Source organism: Leucoraja erinacea, chromosome 2 (genome assembly GCF_028641065.1).
Source record: "Leucoraja erinacea ecotype New England chromosome 2, Leri_hhj_1, whole genome shotgun sequence".
In the NCBI taxonomy this organism is placed as follows: domain Eukaryota; kingdom Metazoa; phylum Chordata; class Chondrichthyes; order Rajiformes; family Rajidae; genus Leucoraja; species Leucoraja erinaceus.
The window spans coordinates 16,124,125-16,145,711 of record NC_073378.1 but is presented as its reverse complement, the minus strand read 5'-3'; the positions used below and the strand labels follow the sequence as shown (position 1 = coordinate 16,145,711).

Below are 21,587 nucleotides of genomic sequence, written 5' to 3'. Positions count from 1 at the left end.
TGCACTGTCAGATTTTAATAAAGGCCATTTTTATACATTTTGGGTTTACCATGTATAAATTACAGTAGTGTTTATACATAGTCCACCCATTTCAGGGCACCATAATGTTTGGGACACAGCAATGTCATGTAAATAAAAGTAGACATGTTTAGCATTTTATGGCTTGAAGTCTATGATTCATGGACATCACCAGTTGATGGGCGTCTTCTCTGGTGATGCTCTGCCAGGCTGTGTTGCAGCCATCTTTAGCTTATGCTTGTTTTGGGGGCTAGACCCTTCAGTTTTCTCTTCAGCATATAAAAGGTGTAGGAGCCATTCATGCTTTGGCTAGTTATTGTGAGCATTTTATATTATTTTGTCTAGATATTTTCAGCAGTATTATTTTGTATGCTTGGGGGCGGGCTTTTGATACGTAGATGAACGTCACATATCATACCAGGAGAGGAAGTGGCCAGACCAGACCAGCCACAGGATTGAGAGAATACAGTTCTTACTTCAAAGAACACTGTCCGTTAAAAACTTGCATCTCTTTATCAACCCTTTCCTTTAGTTTGCCAGGATCTTCTTCATAACTATTCATAGCAATCTCCTTTCTTTTTTGATTAAGCAGCAAGAGCATTGTCCTTACCAAGTTGTGCAAACTTTGCAATAATAATAATAATAATAACTTTATTTGTTATGCACCTTAAAAACAACCAAAGCTGACCAAAGTGCAGTACAGAAAAAAAACAAGCAAGACATCATAAAACAGGCAGAACAACAGAACATACAACACGAGGCGCATAAATTACATACAAAAATCCAAACAATAAATTAAAAACATAAAACATGAGTACGAACAACGCAGCAAAACCAAGCAAATAAAGTTAATAAACAATTCAACACCTCACTGGTCTACAAAGGCCATGGAGAATAGATATGTCTTCAGGAGTGACTTAAAAACAGCTAGAGATGGGGCCTGTTTAACGTGCAGAGGCAATTAATTCCACAATTTCGGAGCCGACACAGCAAAGGCACGGTCCCCTCTGAGCTTCCGCTTAGTCTTTGGCTCAATCAGGAGCAGCTGATCATCTGACCTGAGAGAGCGGGAGGGCGAATAAGGGTGAAGAAGCTCAGATAGGTAGGACGGGGCAAGACCACTTAGGGATTTAAAAGTAAATAAAAGAGCAATAAGGAAGACTGCTGAAAACAACAAAACTCATTTACTAGCAGACGTCACAAACACAGCAAAGAACAACTTCTATGTAGATGATTGTTTAAAGTCCATGCCTTCGGAACAGGAAGCAATTCTGTTTGTGGTGGGCAAATTAATGGAAAGAATACTTAGAGATAATATATATAAGCATCTGGATAAACAGGGTCTGATTAGGAACAGTCAACATGGATTTGTGCCTGGAAGGTCATGTTTAACTGATCTTCTTGAATTTTTTGAAGATGTTACTCGGGAAATTGATGAGGGTAAAGCAGTGGATGTTGTGTATATGGACTTCAGTAAGGCCTTTGACAAGGTTCCTCATGGAAGGTTGGTTAAGAAGGTTCAATGGTTGGGTATTAATGGTGGAGTAGCAAGATGGATTCAACAGTGGCTGAATGGGAGATGCCAGAGAGTAATGGTGGATGGTTGTTTGTCAGGTTGGAGGCCAGTGACGAGTGGGGTGCCACAGGGATCTGTGTTGGGTCCACTGTTGTTTGTCATGTACATCAATGATCTGGATGATGGTGTGGTAAACTGGATTAGTAAGTATACAGATGATACTAAGATAGGTGGGGTTGCGGGTAATGAAGTAGAGTTTCAAAGTCTACAGAGAGATTTATGCCAGTTGGAAGAATGGGCTGAAAGATGGCAGATGGAGTTTAATGCTGATAAGTGTGAGGTGCTACATCTTGGCAGGACAAATCAAAATAGGACGTACATGGTAAATGGTAGGGAATTGAAGAATGTAGGTGAACAGAGGGATCTGGGAATAACTGTGCACAGTTCCCTGAAAGTGGAATCTCATGTAGATAGGGTGGTAAAGAAAGCTTTTGGTGTGCTGGCCTTTATAAATCAGAGCATTGAGTATAGAAGTTGGGATGTAATGTTAAAATTGTACAAGGCATTGGTGAGGCCAATTCTGGAGTATGGGGTACAATTTTGGTCGCTTAATTATAGGAAGGATGTTAACAAAATAGAGAGAGTACAGAGGAGATTTACTAGAATGTTGCCTGGGTTTCAGCAACTAAGTTACAGAGAAAGGTTGAACAAGTTAGGGCTTTATTCTTTGGAGCGCAGAAGGTTAAGGGGGGACTTGATAGAGGTTTTTTAAATGATGAGAGGGATAGACAGAGTTGACGTGGAAAAGCTTTTCCCACTGAGAGTAGAGAAGATTCAAACAAGGGGACATGACTTGAGAATTAAGGGACTGAAGTTTAGGGGTAACATGAGGGGGAACTTCTTTACTCAGAGAGTGGTAGCTGTGTGGAATGAGCTTCCAGTGAAGGTGGTGGAGGCAGGTTCGTTTTTATCATTTAAAAATAAATTGGATAGTTATATGGATGGGAAGGGAATGGAGGGTTATGGTCTGAGCACAGGTATATGGGACTAGGGGAGATTATGTGTTCGGCATCCATTCCACAAGAAAACAGTGTCAAGGAGACCAGGGAGTTGGGATTGGACAAAGACAATCTGCCTATGGAAAGGGCACTGGGATTGCACTGATGCATTGAAGCAGATGTGTTCAACTTCAGAATTGCGGCATAGGAACGACCTGACGGGGCATCTTGCCCATAGTTGGCTCTATATACGATCCTTTAAGATTTCTTGCACCATTTACTCTGCCAGCCGAGCTGATTATGCAGGAGCTTTGTAAAGAAAGACTCGGATGGGATGATTGCTTAACACAAACCTTCTCTCGGCGATGGACAGGATGTGTAGCAGATATCAACAAGATGTCGGGATTTAAAGTGGACCGGTGCATGAAACGTGCAAACTTTGGTCAAATCAGATATTGCACTGCTGCACCGCTTTTCAGATGCATGCAAAAATGGCTATGGTACCGTTTCATACCCCCCCTCATGTTACCCCTAAACTTCCATCTAAGACTGGAAGATCCGTTTTTGCACGTCTGCGTACGATCACTCCCACCTACCCGTGGAGTAATGGCAACGGAACGTTGGACATTGAAAAAGTTTGAAATTGCCATTACAAAAGGCATGCTCAATTGAATTGACCACGTTTTAGCTTTGAAAAACTCCTTTGTTGCTTCAGCAGTATGTTTGGGATCATTGTCTTGCTGCAGAATGAACCACCGGCCAATTAATTTTGAGGCATTCGCTTGAACTTGAGCAAATAGGGTGTGTCTATACAGTTCAGAATTCATTATGCTACTACCATCAGCAGTTGTATCATCTATGAAGATAAGCGAGTCGTCAACAGCTATACATGCCCAGGCCATAACACCCCCACCACCGTGTTTCACAGATGAGGTGGTATGCTTTGGATCTTGGGCAGTTCCATCTCTCCTCCATACTTTGCTCTTGCCATCACTCTGATATATGTTAATCTTCATCTCATCTGTCCACAAGACCTTTTTTCCAGAACTGTGGTTGTTCTTTTAAGTACTTCTTGGCAAACTGTAACCTGGCCATCCTATTTTTGTGGCTAAACAGTGGTTTGCATCTTGCAGTGTAGCCTCTATATTTCTGTTTATGAAGTCTTCTGCAGACAGTGGTCATTGACAAATCCACACCCGACTCCTGAAGAGTGTTTCTGATCTGTGAGACAGGTGTGTGGGGATTTTTCTTTATTATAGAAAGAATTCTTCTGTCATCAGCTGTGGTCTTCCTTGGCCTGCCAGTCCCTTTGCAATTAGTAAGCTCACTAGTGCTCTCTTTCTTCTTAATGATGTTCCAAACAGTAAGCCTAAGGTTCGCCTGATGTCTAACAGTTTTATTCTTGTTTCTCAGTCTCATAATGGCTTCTTTGACTTCCATTGGCACAACTTTGGTCCTCATGTTGATAAACAGCAATAAAAGTTTCTAAAGGTGATGATGGGAAGACTGGAGGTAAGACTAGGTGATGAGAGTTCTCTTATACCTGCATTAAGGAGGCAATTAAACACACCTGAGCAATTACAAACACCTGTGAAGCCACGTGTCCCAAACATTATGGTGCCCTGAAGTGGGGGGGTCTATGTATAAACACTGCTGTAATTTCTACATGGTGAAGCCAAAATGTATAAAAATTGCCTCTAATAAAACATGACGTGCACTTTAACCACATGTGATTTTTTCTGTTGCAAGTCTCAAATTGTGGAGGCAAATAAATAAATGATGGGTCTTTGTCCCAAATATTATGGAGGGCACTGTATCGTTAGCCTATATCGTAGGAGGTTGGAACACAACTGCAAAGAAGCCACATTCAGTTATGCAAGGCACCAATGAATGGGTCTTTGCCGCATAAGGACACATACATTAAATAAAGGCTAATTGCATTGCGCCTGGACAATGCGGTCTGTCTGTCTGTCTATCTATCTATCTATCTGCTTTTGTGTATTTAAAATAAAAAGAGACCTTAACAAACAAGACATGGATGCAGATAGATTGCTTCACTTGGAGTAGTAACTATTGGTCGGGACCAAAAAAAAACCTAGCTTTTTTTTCTTCCCCAAATCCTTCACTCCTGATCTGTGATTCTTCAGAATTCTCTATTCTAAATAACACAGTTGATGAATATATTCAAGAGCAAGATGAATAGATTACTGGGTACAAAATAAATAACACGATATTGTGATAGCAGTATTATGTACAAGATCTTAATGAATGGTAAAGTCTCAAGTTCTGAATAGCTGATTTCAGCTCTCGCTCGTACTCTATGGTATAGACAGCTAAGTGCAATCTGGACTTGCACAAAAAAGAAACACATTATAAAAATCTACCATGAGAAAAATAGCGTTTTTAAATTTATGTGACTATAAGTATTTTCAGACAAAAAATATTAACAGGTGAGATTACGGTTAAACAAGTTAATCAGCGATGATTTGGCGGGCAAAAAAAAATGACATTAAACCACAAAAGGTAACAAGAACTGATACGAAACAAAATCCAAATTTACATAATTTCCGAAAGATGAATACGCTGCACAGGCAAGGCAAGATGATATCAAGATGGAAGGAGTCAGGGACGTTCAACAAGGTAAGTGGTGCCTAAAATTTATGAAGTAAATCTTTTCACATTTATAAATTCACTGCACATTTAACATCACCAAAATATTAACCAAACGATAAAATCTCCAAAAGAGCTCTGAGAATTCACCACACCCACTCCAATGTATATGGAGATGAAAAGAGCAGTACAAGGAAATGCCCTCCAGCCCTTCCTTGTACGTGCCAAACAGGCCAAATTAAACTAATTATATTTAAACATGCCTCCATTCCCAGCCTCTTTTAAATGCCACCATCACATCTTTTTCCACCGCCATCCCTGGCAGTGCGACCCAGGCACATATCACTGTGTATACCTGCCCTACATATTTCCTTTAACTCTCCCTCGCTCATCTTGAAACTATACCCTCTGGAACAAAACATTTGCAACCTGGGAAACAGTTCTGGCTATCTATACTATCTATGCTTCGCAAGTTTATATACTTCCATCAGGTGTATACTTCCATCAGAGGCCAGTTCATTGGCTATATTTAAGAGGGAGTTAGATGTGGCCCTTGTGGCTAAGGGGATCAGGGGGTATGGAGAGAAGGCAGGTACGGGATACCGAGTTGGATGATCAGCCATGATCATATTGAATGGCGGTGCAGGCTCGAAGGGCCGAATGGCCTACTCCTGCACCTAATTTCTATGTTCTATGTGTCCTCTCAGCCTGTAACACTCCAGAGAAAAGACTTCAAGTTTGCCCAACCTCTCCTTCCAGCCAATACCATCAAATTCATAAATCATCCTGGAAAACCACTCAGACACCCTCTCCAAAGCCTCTATATCCTTCCAGCAATGGAGTGACCAGAACAGCACACAATATTCCAAATACGACCTAGCCTGGTCATGGCGGCAGGCAACTGGAGGCCACCCAAGCCAACTGACCGTCTCTCTTTTGGGCTTTGCCACGTGTCCCTAGAGGGGGAACATGTATTGTCCACACGCACCTTTGCCGCTTTCCAGGACTGCTGGACGCAACAGGGGCTTGACTGTTTCTTTGATAAAAGTAACAATGTTTTGGTTTGATACTAATATGCAAATTCCTTTTTTTGTTAAATAGATATCCCTTTGGTGTTGTGTTTTCATTGTGATATTGTACCAGTAAATAAATGTACCTGTTAAAAAAAAAAGTCTAACCAATGTCCTATACAACCAATACGTGACTTCCTGACTCTTATACTCAATGCCCTGACCAATGAAGCCAAGCATACCATATGACAGCAAGCATTCGTCTTCGTTGCCTAGCTACTTTCACTTTGAGAATTATGGACTTGGACCTCAGATCCTCAAGTACACTCATTTTATTAAAGGCCTTGCCATTAACTGTATACTTCCCCTTTACATTCGACCTTCCAAAGTGAAACATCTCATACTTGCTCGGATTAAACTATCTACCATTTCTCCGCCTGGATTGTGCAAAGGTTTTGTTTTACTATTATTTATTTCAGTGATCTGGCAAGGCAAGCATTTATTGCCCATCCCAATCTGTCATAGAAGGTGGTGGTGAGCTACCTTGAACCACTTTTGAATCATTTTGAATACATTGCCTGCATTGAGACCCATTAATGATAATACCAGCAATACATTTCAAGGTCAAGATCACGCATGAGCTAGTGGGGAACGGGCAAGCCGCTCTGTTCCTTTGCATTTGCTTCTGAGGTTCCCGTCTCCTGTAGGCTTCAGGAGGTGAATCACTCCGGATAACCAATATCTAACTTCCTCTTAACATGGTACAACACAGGTGCAGGTCCTTCATCCACAATGTCTGTGCAAAACACAATGCCAAATTAAATAAATCACTTCTACCTGTACATCAAGTCAAGTTTATTCGTCACATACACATACGAGATGTGCAGTGAAATGAAAAGTGACAATGCTCGCGGACTTTGTGCAAAAAGACAAACAAACAAACTATAAACACACACATATTCTTTTACATATTAAATATTGGAAGGAAAAACGTTCAGTAAAGTTAGTCCCTGGTGAGATTTACAGTCCGAATGGCCTCTGGGAAGAAACTCCTTCTCAACCTCTCCGTTCTCACAGCATGGCAACGGAGGCGTTTGCCTGACAGTAGCAGCTGGAACAGTCCATTGCTGGGGTGGAAGGGGTCTCCCATGATTTTATTGGCTCTGGAGTTGCACCTCCTGATGTATAGTTCCTGCAGGGGGGCGAGTGAAGTTCCCATAGTGCGTTCGGCCGATCGCACTACTCTCTGCAGAGCTTTCTTGTCCTGGGCAGAGCAATTCCCAAACCAGATGGTAATATTACCGGACAAGATGCTTTCCACAGCCGCTGCGTAGAAGCACTGGAGTATCCTCGGAGACACTCTGAATTTCCTCAATTGCCTGAGGTGGTAAAGGCGCTGCCTTGCCTTACTCACGAGTGCTGCGGCGTGTGATGTCCATGTCATATCCTCAGAGATGTGGACTCCCAGATATTTAAAACAGTTCACCCTATCCACAGGATCCCCATTTATCCTCAATGGTGTGTACGTCCTCGGATGATGTGCCCTCCTAAAGTCCACGATCAGCTCCTTCGTTTTTTTGATGTTCAAGAGGAGGCTGTTATCCTGGCACCACAGTGCTAGATCAGCCACCTCCTCCCGGTAGGCCTTTTCATCGTTGTCTGAGATCAGGCCCACCACCACAGTGTCATCAGCAAACTTAATTATTGAGTTGGATCTGAACCCAGCCACACAGTCATGTGTGTACAGGGACTACAATAGGGGGCTGAGGACACAACCCTGTGGCCATCCAGTGCTCAGGGTGAGGGACTTCAATGTATTCCCTCCCATCTTGACTACCTGAGGCCTGGCGGTGAGAAAGTCCAGGACCCAGGCACACAGGGAGGTGTTGAGTCCCAATTCCAGTAGCTTCCCAGCCAGTCTGGTGGGGACTATCGTGTTGAAGGCTGAACTGATCCATATACATCCATTGCCTGCATATTCATGTGTCTAAGCGCTTCTTAAATGCCACTACCAAACCACCCCTGGCAGCCTGTTCAAAGCACCTGTATTTAAAAAAAACCTGCACCATTCACCTTAAAAGCTATTCCCTCTAGTATCTGACACGACTACTCAGGGATAAAGATTCTGATTGTCTAGTCCATCTATGTCTCTCATAATTTTGTATACCTCCAGCACGTCTCCCCTCAGCCTCCAATACTGCAGAAAAGAACCATCCCAGTTTGCCCACCCTCTGCTGATACCCTCTGATCCAGGCAGCATTCCAGTAAATTTCATCTCCAAAGCCTCCAAATTCTTCTTGCAATGGGACAATCAGAACTGCATATAATAGTCCAAATGTGAATTACCCAAAGTTTTATAAAGCTGATATACGACTTCCTGACTCTTACACTCAATGCCCTTACTTCCCTAACACTATAAGGCTCACTGGCTTAAAATGTTCTAGATTATCCCAATTCTCCTTATGAAAGTACACCGGTACACCAAGACCTCGCCTGTGGCCAGAGTATGCAAATACTTTGTCACAGCCCCGTCAATCTCCTGTCCTGCCTTTCTCAATAACCTGGGATAAATCCCACCGTGCCCTGGGGCAATTAATACTCTTCGAGGTCCAACAGCATCTTCTTCATTTCAAAATTCGCTAGCATATTGTATGCCCTGACAAATACAGATGAAAGTACTTGTTTAGTACCTCAACTACAGACTCTGACGCCAAGCACAAATTTTCCTTTACATCGTCCCTTCTACTCCCTAGTTACCCGTTTGTTTTTAAAAGCATGTATCGCATGTACTATGCAGATGGTCCAATTGAGCTTCTAGTCAATTATGACCCACAGGATAATTGGTAACAACAGGAAAAAAATGTCATGTTGATGACATTGAATGCCAAGTATTATAATAGGTGGTAAAGTTCTCCCTTTTCAGATGCTCATTACCAAGCACTTGCCATTATTGCCCAAGCCTTGCCATGTACTAGCATGAACAGCTTAATTTACCGTGGAACTGTTATGGAAGCTGAATGTCACACAATCAAATGTTCCAACTTCTGCCCTTATAAATCGAGTAAATGAAGGTGATTTGGCCTTCACTCCAATTAGCTCCTGCAGATATGTCCCAGAACAGGTATGAACGACTTCGAACAACCACAATGATCTTCCTTTGTGTAAGGAATGACTAACTACTTGTGTTTCTTCCATCTGAAGACCATTGACTTAAGCTTTACCATGAGTGCCATCTTGAAGCTATATTGCATAAAATTTACATTAATGTCAAGAATAGTCACTCTCACCTCAATTAGAACAAGGATCTGTCAGGCCCCATGTCCTTTGCTGTATACAATGCTCAGCCATTTCCCAATATTAAATCATCTGAAGACTGGCTTCTATAATGGTGGTCTTCTCCAGAGGAAGGCGAGATAGATTGTCTATTTAGCACTTCTGGCTGGATTCTTTTGGCTTTTCATTTCCACTCAAATGCTGTCCTCTGCCATTATTGAAGATTGGGATCTTCATGAACCACCTTCCACTGTTAGCTTTTTAACTGTCCACCACCATTCACAATTAGAGATCGGGATTCTGAGCTTTGATCTAATCTATTAGTTATAAGCTGTGTCTGTTGCATGCTGTTTAGCGGTCATGCAGTCCTAAATTACAGCTTCATTAGACTAGCACTTCATTTTTAGATATGCTTGAATCTCTTTCCTGCACGTGCTTCACTGAACCACAGTTGATCCAATGGCTAGATAATGACAGTGAGGAAATGAGTGTTTATTTGAGAGCTGTCGCAGGCATAATGTACCAAATAGCTTACCTCGGTACACCTTCCAAATGTTCAAAAACATCAACATGCCTAATATTCTGAATGTATAAAAATCAACATTTAGTTAATGAACATATTTACAAACCAAAAGTTGTTCAGTTCACATCTCAGTTTGAAGACAACATTGGCTCATTTACACAAGATCAAGCTTTGAAGATTCACTAAGTGTTGGAGATCAATACGAATGGTCTTACTAAAAGAACTATGTTAACAGATGGAAAAAAAAAGTGCTGAGGAAACTCAGTGGGTCAAGCAGTATTTGTGGAGGGAATGGACAATGTGTCTAAAGGGTCTCAAGCCAAATCATTACCTGTCTATTCCCTCTACTTCTCAGCTATCCAGCACTGGTTTTTGCTCAAGATTCTTACACCTGCAGTCCCATGTCCATAGCAGTTTGTATTCTTTAATGCTCACATTGGTCCAATTCAGAGCAGAGTCGAGGTAAGTAAAGTACCAGGACATTTGAAATTGCACAAAATTGCAGCACTGAAACATGAATATAAAGTGAGGTTTTAATTATAGAAAAAAAATGAGGATTTGTAGCAGTAAACAAAGTGTCAGAACGAATGCTTGGAATAATAAATTGTTGGCATTGCAACAGGTAGAGAATGCTATTCTGACAAAATCTGTGACAGCTGATTGAAAATATACACTGCAGGATAGAGCAAAAAGGGAAATTACCACAGCTACAAAATCCATGCTCATCTTTTCCATCCAATCCACAGCCAAGACATAGAAACAATCCAAAACAAGGTGATTCATCATGGTCTACCACCCAACTCCTTGCAAGTATGACTACAGCCCTGACATGTTGCAGCCAATGTACCCACCCATTTTAGCCTGTCAGTTCCTTACAATAAAACATAAGAAAGACCAGCGTTTGTCTCCAAACCCCACAACCATGCCTTAACCACCAACTCAAGCTGAATCAGAAAACTTTGGCATGCCACTGGTGCCCAAGCTATTTTTAACTCTTGCACAGAAATCCCATTTCTCCATCAGTCTTACCCCCACTCACAGCTCCTGCATGACAAATAATTAATCAGTCCCTAATAAGATTCTATAAGAAATGCCTTAGCCAGATTCTCATCTTCCAACAAGCTCATTCAAAGCGCAGCATATAATCCTCCAACACTTTCGCCACCTCCAACGGGATCCCGCTACTGGCCACATCTTCCCATTTACACCCCTTTCTGCTTTCCACAGAGACGCTCCCTCTGCAACTCCCAAGTCAACTCGTCCCTTCCCACCCAAATCACCCCTTCCACAGATACTTTCCCCTGCAACTGCAGGAGATGCTACACCTGTCCTTTAACTCTCCCCTCGACTCCATCCAAAAAACCCCAACAGTCTTTTTAGGTGAGGCAGAGGTTCACTTGCACCTCCTTCAACCTCATCTACTGTATCCACGGCTCCAGGTGTCAACTTCTGTACATCGGCGAGGCCAATCACAGGCTCGGCGATTATTGTGCTGAACACCTCCGCTCAGTCCGCCTTAACCCACCCGATCTCTCGGTTGCTCAGCACTTTAACTCCCCCTCCCATTCTGACCTGGGCCTCCTCCATTGTCAGAGTGAGGCTCAGCACAAATTGGAGGAACAGCACCTCATATTTTGCTTGGGTAGCTTACACCACAGCGGTATGAACATTGACCTCTAACTTCAAATATCCCTTGCTTTCCCTCTCTCCATCCCCTCCCCTTCCCAGTTCTCCCACCAGTCTTACCGACTCTGTCTACATTCTATCTCTGTCCCGCTCACTCCCTTGACATCAGTCTAAAGAAGGGTCTCGACCCGAAACGTCACCCACTCCCTCTTTCCTGAGATGCTGCCTGTTCCGCTGAGTTACTCCAGCATTTTGTGTCTAAGCTCATTCCAATGTCTGCTGCCCATTTTCTAAACCACAATCACACAACCATCTCAGACTATTCTCTCAGACAAAAAAATTGAAAGTTCAAATCTCGTCCGACCCTCAAACATGATTATCTCTAATCACCCTTAACTGTACAACGTGACAAGAATATTCAATTGGCCCATAAGCAGGCTAATAGATAAGCTTAGATGGGGCACCTTGGTTGGCGAGTCGAGCCGAAGGGCATGTTTCTGTACTCTACAACTCCAGTTCTAGACTTTGGCACGCCTTTGACAATGTTTAGGCTGGCACAGTTGTGCAGCAGTAGAACTGCTGCCTCACAACGTCACACTAAAGTAAATGGCCATAGGTCCCATAGATCAGTGCCAACCTGGATTTCAAGTCTCTGAGCTAGAGTTGTAGATTTCAAGTTTCTGAGCTAGAGTTGAACTACACATTGCTGATTTCAAATGTTCAAATGTCAGTTTATTATCACATGTACCAATTAAGGTACAGTGTAACTCAAATAACTCAATTTAGAAGAGTGTTAACAGCTAAACCCATGTAAACGATCCAGGAAATACTCCTTGGAGACCTCAAAATTATAAAATGTTATTGGCGAGTTAGATACAGCAGTATTTTCTTTGGTTGTGAAGGGAGGGAGAGATCTTAAAGAAAAATAAGGTAGCATAAATTCAAAGCCCCATTGCCAAATTGTACATCATAACATGGTGTACAAATTAGTAAAACAAAATTGCTTAAAAATACACAACTAGGCCAAGCAGAAAAGAAAGTGTTTAAATGTGTTTCTGTATTTATATTCTATTCAGTTGTACTGTATTCACAAAGTCCTCAAATGATTTTACACACGTCTACTGTGGAACACGCTGCAAACCGAGTTCAGTTGACAAGTCAGACTACGTGTGGAAGCTTTTCTCTCTTTAGCTGTCATATTTTCGTCATTAAAAAAAAAAACGAAAAGACACGAGCTTCCTATTTATTTGGTGCATCAGACCAATTCCCGGGTAGAGTTCGGTATCTCGTCCGGCTACTGGGAACTTCGGCATAAAACCAAATTACTTGTACCGGCCAAAGAGAGTACTTCAACGCTGCTGAGGAATGCGGGGAGATTAAAAACGGGTGGAAATGCCAGTTCCGCTAAGGAAAAGCAAAGCCAAGCCTCATCCTAAAGACACAAGATCTACTCGAAAAGTTCAATACAATATTTAAGTTTTTACTAGTAGTAAGGATAACTCAGATAAGATCAATGTTTCGCAGCCAAAAGATCAAAGCCTAATTCAGGGGAGGGGGTAGGAAATCACCACCGCAGCTTTTGAATCAATCACCAAAACTTGCAATGTACAAACACACTGGATCGAACAGCACACTTCCCCTTGGCATTTCTTCCCCAAATTATATACACCCGACCCATGTACAAAGCAGTGAGGAAGAGCATGTCTTAAGAACAAAAGCATTACGAAACTGTAGAGTGGGCGCCTCCGCAGCGAAGAGTGGAAGGCGCGGGAGGGAGAGGGAATTACTGGGAGCGAGCACCGCCGACTGTCCCGGGATTGAGAGCTCACGTATGAGTCACACAGATCGGCACACCCTCCGGGGGGGGACAGGAGTGGAAATGGACTGCTGGATCCAGTGGAACGGCAAAGGACGACTCTCTCCCTCTCTCCCTCCCTCCCTCCCTCGCTCGCTAACCGTGTGAGTGGATCCTCTCCGCCTTTAACTCGGGACTACATCTCCGTTAGTTGCGGTGCCGGCTGCGGGAAGTGATCGCCCAACGCTCAGGGTGTGGGTGTGGGTGCGGGGCATGGGCCGGCCGGCCGGCCGGTGTCGGGACAGTGTGTGTGTGTGTGTGTGAGCGGGCCCAGGAAGCGCCGCCGTTGCCCCTCTCTCCGCTCCGGATTTCCCCCCTCGCCGCCGCCAGCCTTTACCTGGACATAGTTGGTCTCGCAGTAATCGGCCACGCGACCCAGGTTCTGGTAACTCTCTATCAGCGCCCTCTTGCCGGCGGGGATTTCCTCCTCGAGTAACATCTGCAGCTCTGCCATCTTACATCTTTCTGCATCGCTTTATTACCCGATCCCGACCAACCGCCCGCCCAACCGCCCGCGCGCGCGCCCAACCGCCCAACCGCCGCCTCCCTCCCTCCCTCCCTCGCAACCGCGCCGGGCACTCTGGGATTCGGCGCCTCGATCTCACACCCCCCCCCCCCCGCGACCTCTCACCCCTCCACGTCCCGGCAAAGCATTCTGGGCGTTGTAGTCCTTGGCTTTACCCACCATCAAAGATCTTATAGCAAAGCAAGATGGATTACTATCACGCAATGGCCTAGACCCGTGGTTCTTAAAGGGCCTGTCCCACTTTCCCGAGTTATTCACCAATTCTCCCCGAGTTATTCACCAATTCTCCCGAGTTATTCACCAATTCTCCCCGAGTTATTCACCAATTCTCCCCGAGTTATTCACCAATTCTCCCCGAGTTATTCACCAATTCTCCCCGAGTTATTCACCAATTCTCCCCGAGTTATTCACCAATTCTCCCCGATTTATTCACCAATTCTCCCCGAGTTATTCACCAATTCTCCCCGAGTTATTCACCAATTCTCCCCGAGTTATTCACCAATTCTCCCGAGTTATTCACCAATTCTCCCAATTTATTCACCAATTCTCCCCGAGTTATTCACCAATTCTCCCCGAGTTATACACCAATTCTCCCCGAGTTATTCACCAATTCTCCCCGAGTTATTCACCAATTCTCTTGAGTTATTCACCAATTCTCCCCGAGTTATTCACCAATTCTCCCCGATTTATTCACCAATTCTCCCGAGTTATTCACCAATTCTCCCCGAGTTATTCACCAATTCTCCCAATTTATTCACCAATTCTCCCCGAGTTATTCACCAATTCTCCCCGAGTTATTCACCAATTCTCCCCGAGTTATTCACCAATTCTCCCCGAGTTATTCACCAATTCTCCCCGAGTTATTCACCAATTCTCCCCGAGTTATTCACCAATTCTCCCCGAGTTATTCACCAATTCTCTTGAGTTATTCACCAATTCTTCCGAGTTATTCACCAATTCTCTTGAGTTATTCACCAATTCTCCCAATTTATTCACCAATTCTCCCGAGTTATTCACCAATTCTCCCCGAGTTATTCACCAATTCTCCCCGAGTTATTCACCAATTCTTCCGAGTTATTCACCAATTCTTCCGAGTTATTCACCAATTCTCCCGAGTTATTCACCAATTCTCCCCGGTTTTTTAATTTATTCACCAATTCTCCCGAGTTATTCACCAATTCTCCCCGAGTTATTCACCAATTCTCCCCGAGTTATTCCCCAATTCTCCCAATTTATTCACCAATTCTCCCGAGTTATTCACCAATTCTCCCCGAGTTATTCACCAATTCTCCCCGAGTTATTCACCAATTCTCCCGAGTTATTCCCCAATTCTCCCCGAGTTATTCACCAATTCTCCCCGTTATTCACCAATTCTCCCCGAGTTATTCACCAATTCTCCCCGAGTTATTCACCAATTCTCCCCGAGTTATTCACCAATTCTCCCCGAGTTATTCACCAATTCTTCCGAGTTATTCACCAATTCTCCCCGAGTTATTCACCAATTCTCCCCGAGTTATTCACCAATTCTCCCCGAGTTATTCACCAATTCTCTTGAGTTATTCACCAATTCTCCCCGAGTTATTCACCAATTCTCCCGAGTTATTCACCAATTCTCCCCGAGTTATTCACCAATTCTCCCGATTTATTCACCAATTCTCCCCGAGTTATTCACCAATTCTCCCCGAGTTATTCACCAATTCTCCCCGAGTTATTCACCAATTCTCCCCGAGTTATTCACCAATTCTCCCCGAGTTATTCCCCAATTCTCCCGAGTTATTCACCAATTCTCCCAATTTATTCACCAATTCTCCCGAGTTATTCACCAATTCTCCCCGAGTTATTCACCAATTCTCCCCGAGTTATTCAGTTATTCACCAATTCTCCCCGAGTTTTCAAACTCGCAGAATGTCCGTAACGAGGCCGTGGGAGTCAGTGGATATATGGTAGCGGTTCGTTATGCCAGCCGTAGGCACTGGCGGACTGGGTCTAAAAATATTGGTTGCCAGGAGACAAAGGCCCATCAGAGGCCCACTTCATCAGGGGCCCTCTTGCCATTGGGCAAGCTGACACCCTAGCCGTAGGTACTCGGGGCATCTGGTGAGTCGGGACGTTTTTTCGGCCTGATGAAAAATGTCCACAAGTAAAAAAATAGCCTCGAGTACCTACGGCTGACATAACGAGCCGCTACGATATATCCACGTACTCCTACGGACTCGTTACGAACATTCTGCGAGTTTGAAAACTCGGGAGAATTTATGAATAACTCAGAATTTTGTGAATAACTCGGGAAAGTGGGACAGGACCTTAACCGTTTTGGCCCCAGGACCCCATCAGACATTCTTGGTCAGTACCGTGACCCATAGACAATAGGTGCAGGAGTAGACCATTCGGCCCTTCGAGCCAGCACCACCATTCAATGTGATCATGGCTGATCATCCACAATCAGTACCCTGTTCCTGCCTTCTCCCCATATCCCCTCTTCGAAAGAACAGGACAGTCCTTCACTTTCAGCCAAAACGTGGTGAGCTCTTGTTCCATGAAGTCACTCTTGAGCTGCGCATCTTCACGAATTCGGTAAAGTTCAACCTTGGCAGTCACGTCAGTATCGCTGATGGCATCGTCTTCAACGGAAAAGGGACGGATGATCCACTCATCACAAGAGCGATCGTCCAGTCAGGGGAAGTAACATTCGATGGCTTCACTAATTGCCAGAAGGTGGGTTTAGATCTCCTAGTTAAAGTGGCATACAGCATCTGGCGTAGCATCTAGGAGAGTCATCATCTCAGGGAAGAAAGTCGTGTCACCGTCCTGGACTTTTCTCTGGTAAAGGTTCCCCTGAACGCTGACACGTGTGTTGCATTGGGAGGTTTCCTTGAAGTGACAGGTTCCCATCAGCACCCATTTCTTCACACATCGCTTTGAAGATTCTTGAGTTTGTTGCGCTCCCTCGGATGTGGTTCACAATCTTCACCACATTTGAAAGCACTTCTCGAAGACCAGGAGGGAGAGTCTTCATCGCTAAAGCATGGCAATGTATCATGCAGTGGGTGAAGGAGACATGGGGAGCAACATCCTTCACGAAGACTTGGAAGCGGTTCTGCAACAGACCATCTGTACACACCTCAACAAGGCGTTCCCAGCCAAGCTCATGTTTGATGAGGAAGGCTTCCAGCATTCTGAACACATCGTCTCCCTAACTGGTAGTAGCCAATGGCTCAGGGAACAGGTACTCCTCCTTCATGGTTTCTCCATCGAGGTAACGAATGTAGACTAGCAGTTGGGAACACGAGGCAACATCTGTTGACTCGTCCAGTTGCAGTGAATACACTGGACTGCTCTTCACAGCGCTCACTACTTGCAGCAGGATATCATTACTTATATCCGAGATTCGACTTTTGACTGTGTCATTCAAAAGGGAAATCTGCCTGAAGTTGTTTGACTGCTGTTCCCCCGGCACCAACTTCGCTGCTTCGAGAAGGCATGGCTTGATAAGCTCTTCACCAATGCTGTGAGGTTTCTTAGTCTGTGCGATTCGATAAGCAATCCGGTATGAAGCTTCCAACGCTTCTTCATTTTGATGAGCGCAGTGACCCGTCAAATCGATGCGGGAACCCTTGAGTGCAGCTTCTTTTCGTTTGAAATAGTCCACGCCCTTCACCGCCAGGTTGCTGTGACAAGTCTCCAAATGGATCTTCAGTTTGCTGGGCTTCATGCTCTCGTGGCTCAAAACCTTGGCACAGATAACACATTGAGGGTTGACCACGGATTTTTGAACAATGCTTGTGAAGCTGAACTTGAGAAATGCTTCACTATACATGCCGTCTTGGAAGACATGGTTCGCAACCCACACAGTTTATATGTGTATATACGCAGGACCTCAGAGGAATTTTATCAATGGGTACAAAGGCCCCTTCCCTTCTCCATTAGTCATCCTGTTTTTATCCACTATGCTACGGTTTTATGCCATGAGCTGTAGTCTGCAAGGCAAAATAAAGGGGTATGGAAGATGAGAGAGGGATGGAATGGAGTGCTCTGTTGATTTTCTGCATTTGAGGCCGTATGCCCCTATACTCCCTCCATGATAAATATAAATAAATACCTGTATAAATAAAATAAAAGGAACAGAAAGCACATTTTTTTTCCTTCACTCCATAGATGCTGCCTCACCCGCTGAGTTTCTCCAGCACTTTTATCTACCGGTGTACAGGCCGATCTACCGATGTACCGATTTGATCATCTTTGTTTATGCTACAATACAGATAGGGAGAAAGAATTCACGTTGAAAGAGCCTTTTATATTTCAATGCAGATCAGAACATCAGAAGACATAATTATTAGTAAAAAGTAAAAGAAGGTAAATGAGCTTAGTATTTTAAATAAAGAGCTTTCTTGGCCTTTTTTTGTGAAAAATTTCAAATCACAGCATGACAATTTATTGTTCTGGCAATGTTTGATTCAATACAATTGATTCAATGCGTTGACATCGTGGGGCTGTGGTCTGCGGAGCTTCTAGCCGCGGGCGTGGTGTGGACTTACCATTTGGAGCCTGGGATCCCTCACCGGGAATTGCCAGAGAAGAGCTCCGATCACCGGCCTGTGGCCTATAACATCCTGAAGCCTGCGGTCTGCGGAGCTTCTAGCCGAGGGTGTGGCGTGGACTTACCATCCGGAGCCTGGGATACCTTGCCGGGGATTGCCAGAGAAGAGCTGCGACCACTGGCCTATAACATCCTGAAGACACGGTCTCCGGTAGGAAAGTGCCGAGTCGGGACCACTAAGCTGCAGAGTGTGTTTGGCCGTCCCGACATCGGAGTTTGTATCATCCCAACGAGAGGGCCTGTACATCGGGCCGTCCGTAGCGGCGACCACGGAGGGGTTATGGCCCCACGGGTGAACAAAGGAGGAGGTCTGGCTGAACCTTGTTGCCTTCCACCACAGTGAAGAATGCTGTGGTGGATGTTTGTGTTAAATTTTATTGTGTTCTTTTTAATTGTGTTCTTTTCAAGTGTATCGCTGCTGGCAAATTCATTTCACTGCACCTTCAGGAGTATGTGACGAATAAAATTGACTTTGAATACTTAGCCTGGCCAAATCCACAAGACGTTCCTGAGACCTTAAATAATTCTTAATCAGCTTGAGTTTGCTAAATAACCTCTCTGCAGAAGCTACTGTTGCTGGAATTGTTCATAGTATTCTTAAGCTAATACAAATATTTGGAAACAGGTCACCAAGTCTATACTCTGTTAACAAGTTCAACAGATCTAATGGTTTTAACTTCATTTATAAAATTCACCCTCCCACTAATACACACACACACTCACTCACCCACTCACATACACCCACTCACATACACCCACTCACATAGGGTGATTTCACCAAAGGTCAAATGAGCGTAGATCCCCCCTCACGTGACCGAAAAATTTAACTGGAGGACATATGTCACTTCGGTACATGTTAGTGAATGGGGAAACACGCACTTTCACACCCGTTAAAAACATGGAAAATGGCCGATTTTTTAGCTGAAATTTTCTATGCTAGTCGGGGTGACCGTGAAGCACAGCGACCTAAATTTTCAGGCAAAAAAAAAGATAGAAAGTAAGGTAATTACAAGAGGGAACTGAAGGTGGAAAAACAGCGGAAGTGCTTAGCAGACATTTGCCATGGAGATTTAAAGATCCAAAATATCGGGAATTATCGCGTTTGCTCGCTGAATTTCATCAAAAGTAAGGCATTAATGACCCTATACACACACACACACACACTCACATACACCCACTCACATACACACACACACACACACTCACACACACCCACTCACACATACCCACACACTCACCCACACACACACACTCACCCCCACCCATACACCCACTGACCCACACCCACTGACCCACACTCAGGCCCGGACCACTGGAACAGCCGCAGCTGCCGACTCTCACCACCTCCCACCGCAGCCACTGTCGCCGACCTTCACTGTCTTCAGAAAGCCACCGATGCTGCTGCCCATATCTCTACTCCAGCTCCCCACGGGCCTCCACCAGCGACTCCGCCGACCCTCGTCTCTCCACCGGCCACCAGCGGGCCAGAGCCGTCACCTCACCAGAGTTCCAGGCGCAGGACGAGGCCCACAACCTCCACCATGCAGACAGCACGTGGTCTGTCTCTGCTGGGTCCTAGTGCTCCTCCCCCCACAGGGAAGACCCATCAGCAGTGATGACTCCGCTGGGTCCTAGTGCCCCCCCCCCCCCCCCCCACAAGGAAACCGCATCAGTAGCGAGGGGTCTTCCCGTTCCCCCTCGTCTAATCAGGTTACCCGACCACACACCCGCCAGTTAAAATTCGCCGCTTTATTATGGATCACAATTTCCACGAATTACAATATATAAAACTCTGTAGGTTCACACAAAATGTGAATGCTAGTCTTCACAAAATGTATCCAAACATTTTCTGAGATTTCAGGAAATTCCCAGCCCCCCTCCTTCGGCTCCCGGGCCTCCTTTTGGACTCCGGTCCGTGGTAAGATGCACCCCCTGCACCTCCCTCTCATAGGCCCTGTGTCTACGTACGCGCATATGCGAACACAATACTGTGCGTGGTATGTACCTTTGTTAGGTTCCTAAAAATGGGCTCAACAAATTGATGTTATTTACAACCCCTTCATGACCCCCGGAAAAACCCCAAACGACCCCCATGAGGATCACGACCCCCAGGTTCAGAATCACTGGGTTAGACACAGAATGCTGGAGTAACTCAGCAGGACAGGGCAGCATCTCTGGAGAGGAGGAATGGGTGACGTTTCGGGTCGAGACCGTTCTTCAGACTGCGAGTCATGGGAATGGGAGCCTAGAGATATGGAAGGGTGAAGTGTGAATACGACAGATCAAAGCAGACGAGGGGGAGGAAATGCAAGTTTAAACAGAAGAAAGACACAAAAAGCAGGAATAACTCAGTGGGACATGCACCATTCTCTCCATCATGTATGGATCTCTCCAGAGATGCTGCCTGTCCCGCTAAGTTACTCCAGCTTTTTGTGTCTTTCTTTTGAATAGTTCATTGTTGGCTGAGGGGAAGGTGACAATGAGGCATATAATCAGTAAAATTAATCAGAAGATCAGTGAAACTAGTCGGACAACTAGGGTAGGGGAAGGGCAGAGCAAGAGGGAAAGCAAGGGTTACTTGAAGTTAGAGAAATCAAATTTATACCGTTGGGTTGTAAGCTGCCCAAGCAACATGAGGTGCTGTTCCTCAAATTTACTTTTGGCCTCACTTTGGCAGTGGAGGAGGCCCAGGACAGAAAAGTCTATTGCGGAAGATGGCGGCGCGTTCAGACGCAGCGGCTTTGCGCTCCCAAATCCGAGTCAATTCGGAGCAGCCCGGTACTGAACGCGGCTGTGAAAATATGACATCGGATGGAAGCTGCATACCAAATCTCATTGCGCTTATGTGCAATTACAATAAAATATATTATTATTATGTCAGGCTTGGGCTGATGCTTGACGTCTCAACATGCCTTCAGAGGCCTTTTACAAATCAGGCCAAACGTGTATGTTACAAAAAGGAAATTACATACTAGAAATTTGATTCAAAAACAAAAACAGGATGGAGGTACCTATTCGATCATTATCTAAAAGGA

General features: G+C 44.6%; 1 protein-coding gene across 9 annotated transcripts in view; it reads right to left on the bottom strand.

Moving 5' to 3' along the window:
* Positions 1–13,973, bottom strand: part of abi1a (abl-interactor 1a) — a 114,558-nt gene extending 100,585 nt beyond the window's left edge. For 3 of the 9 annotated variants that reach the window (XM_055652082.1, XM_055652104.1, XM_055652130.1), the window contains exon 1: positions 13,767–13,973. In XM_055652082.1, the coding sequence (XP_055508057.1) occupies positions 13,767–13,883 (117 nt within the window). In that variant the 5' untranslated portion in view covers positions 13,884–13,973. The remainder of the gene's footprint in view (positions 1–13,766) is intronic. The other 6 variants (XM_055652122.1, XM_055652089.1, XM_055652113.1 and 3 more) reach the window with 4 other exon arrangements.
* Between the last annotated feature and the right edge of the window lie 7,614 nt (positions 13,974–21,587).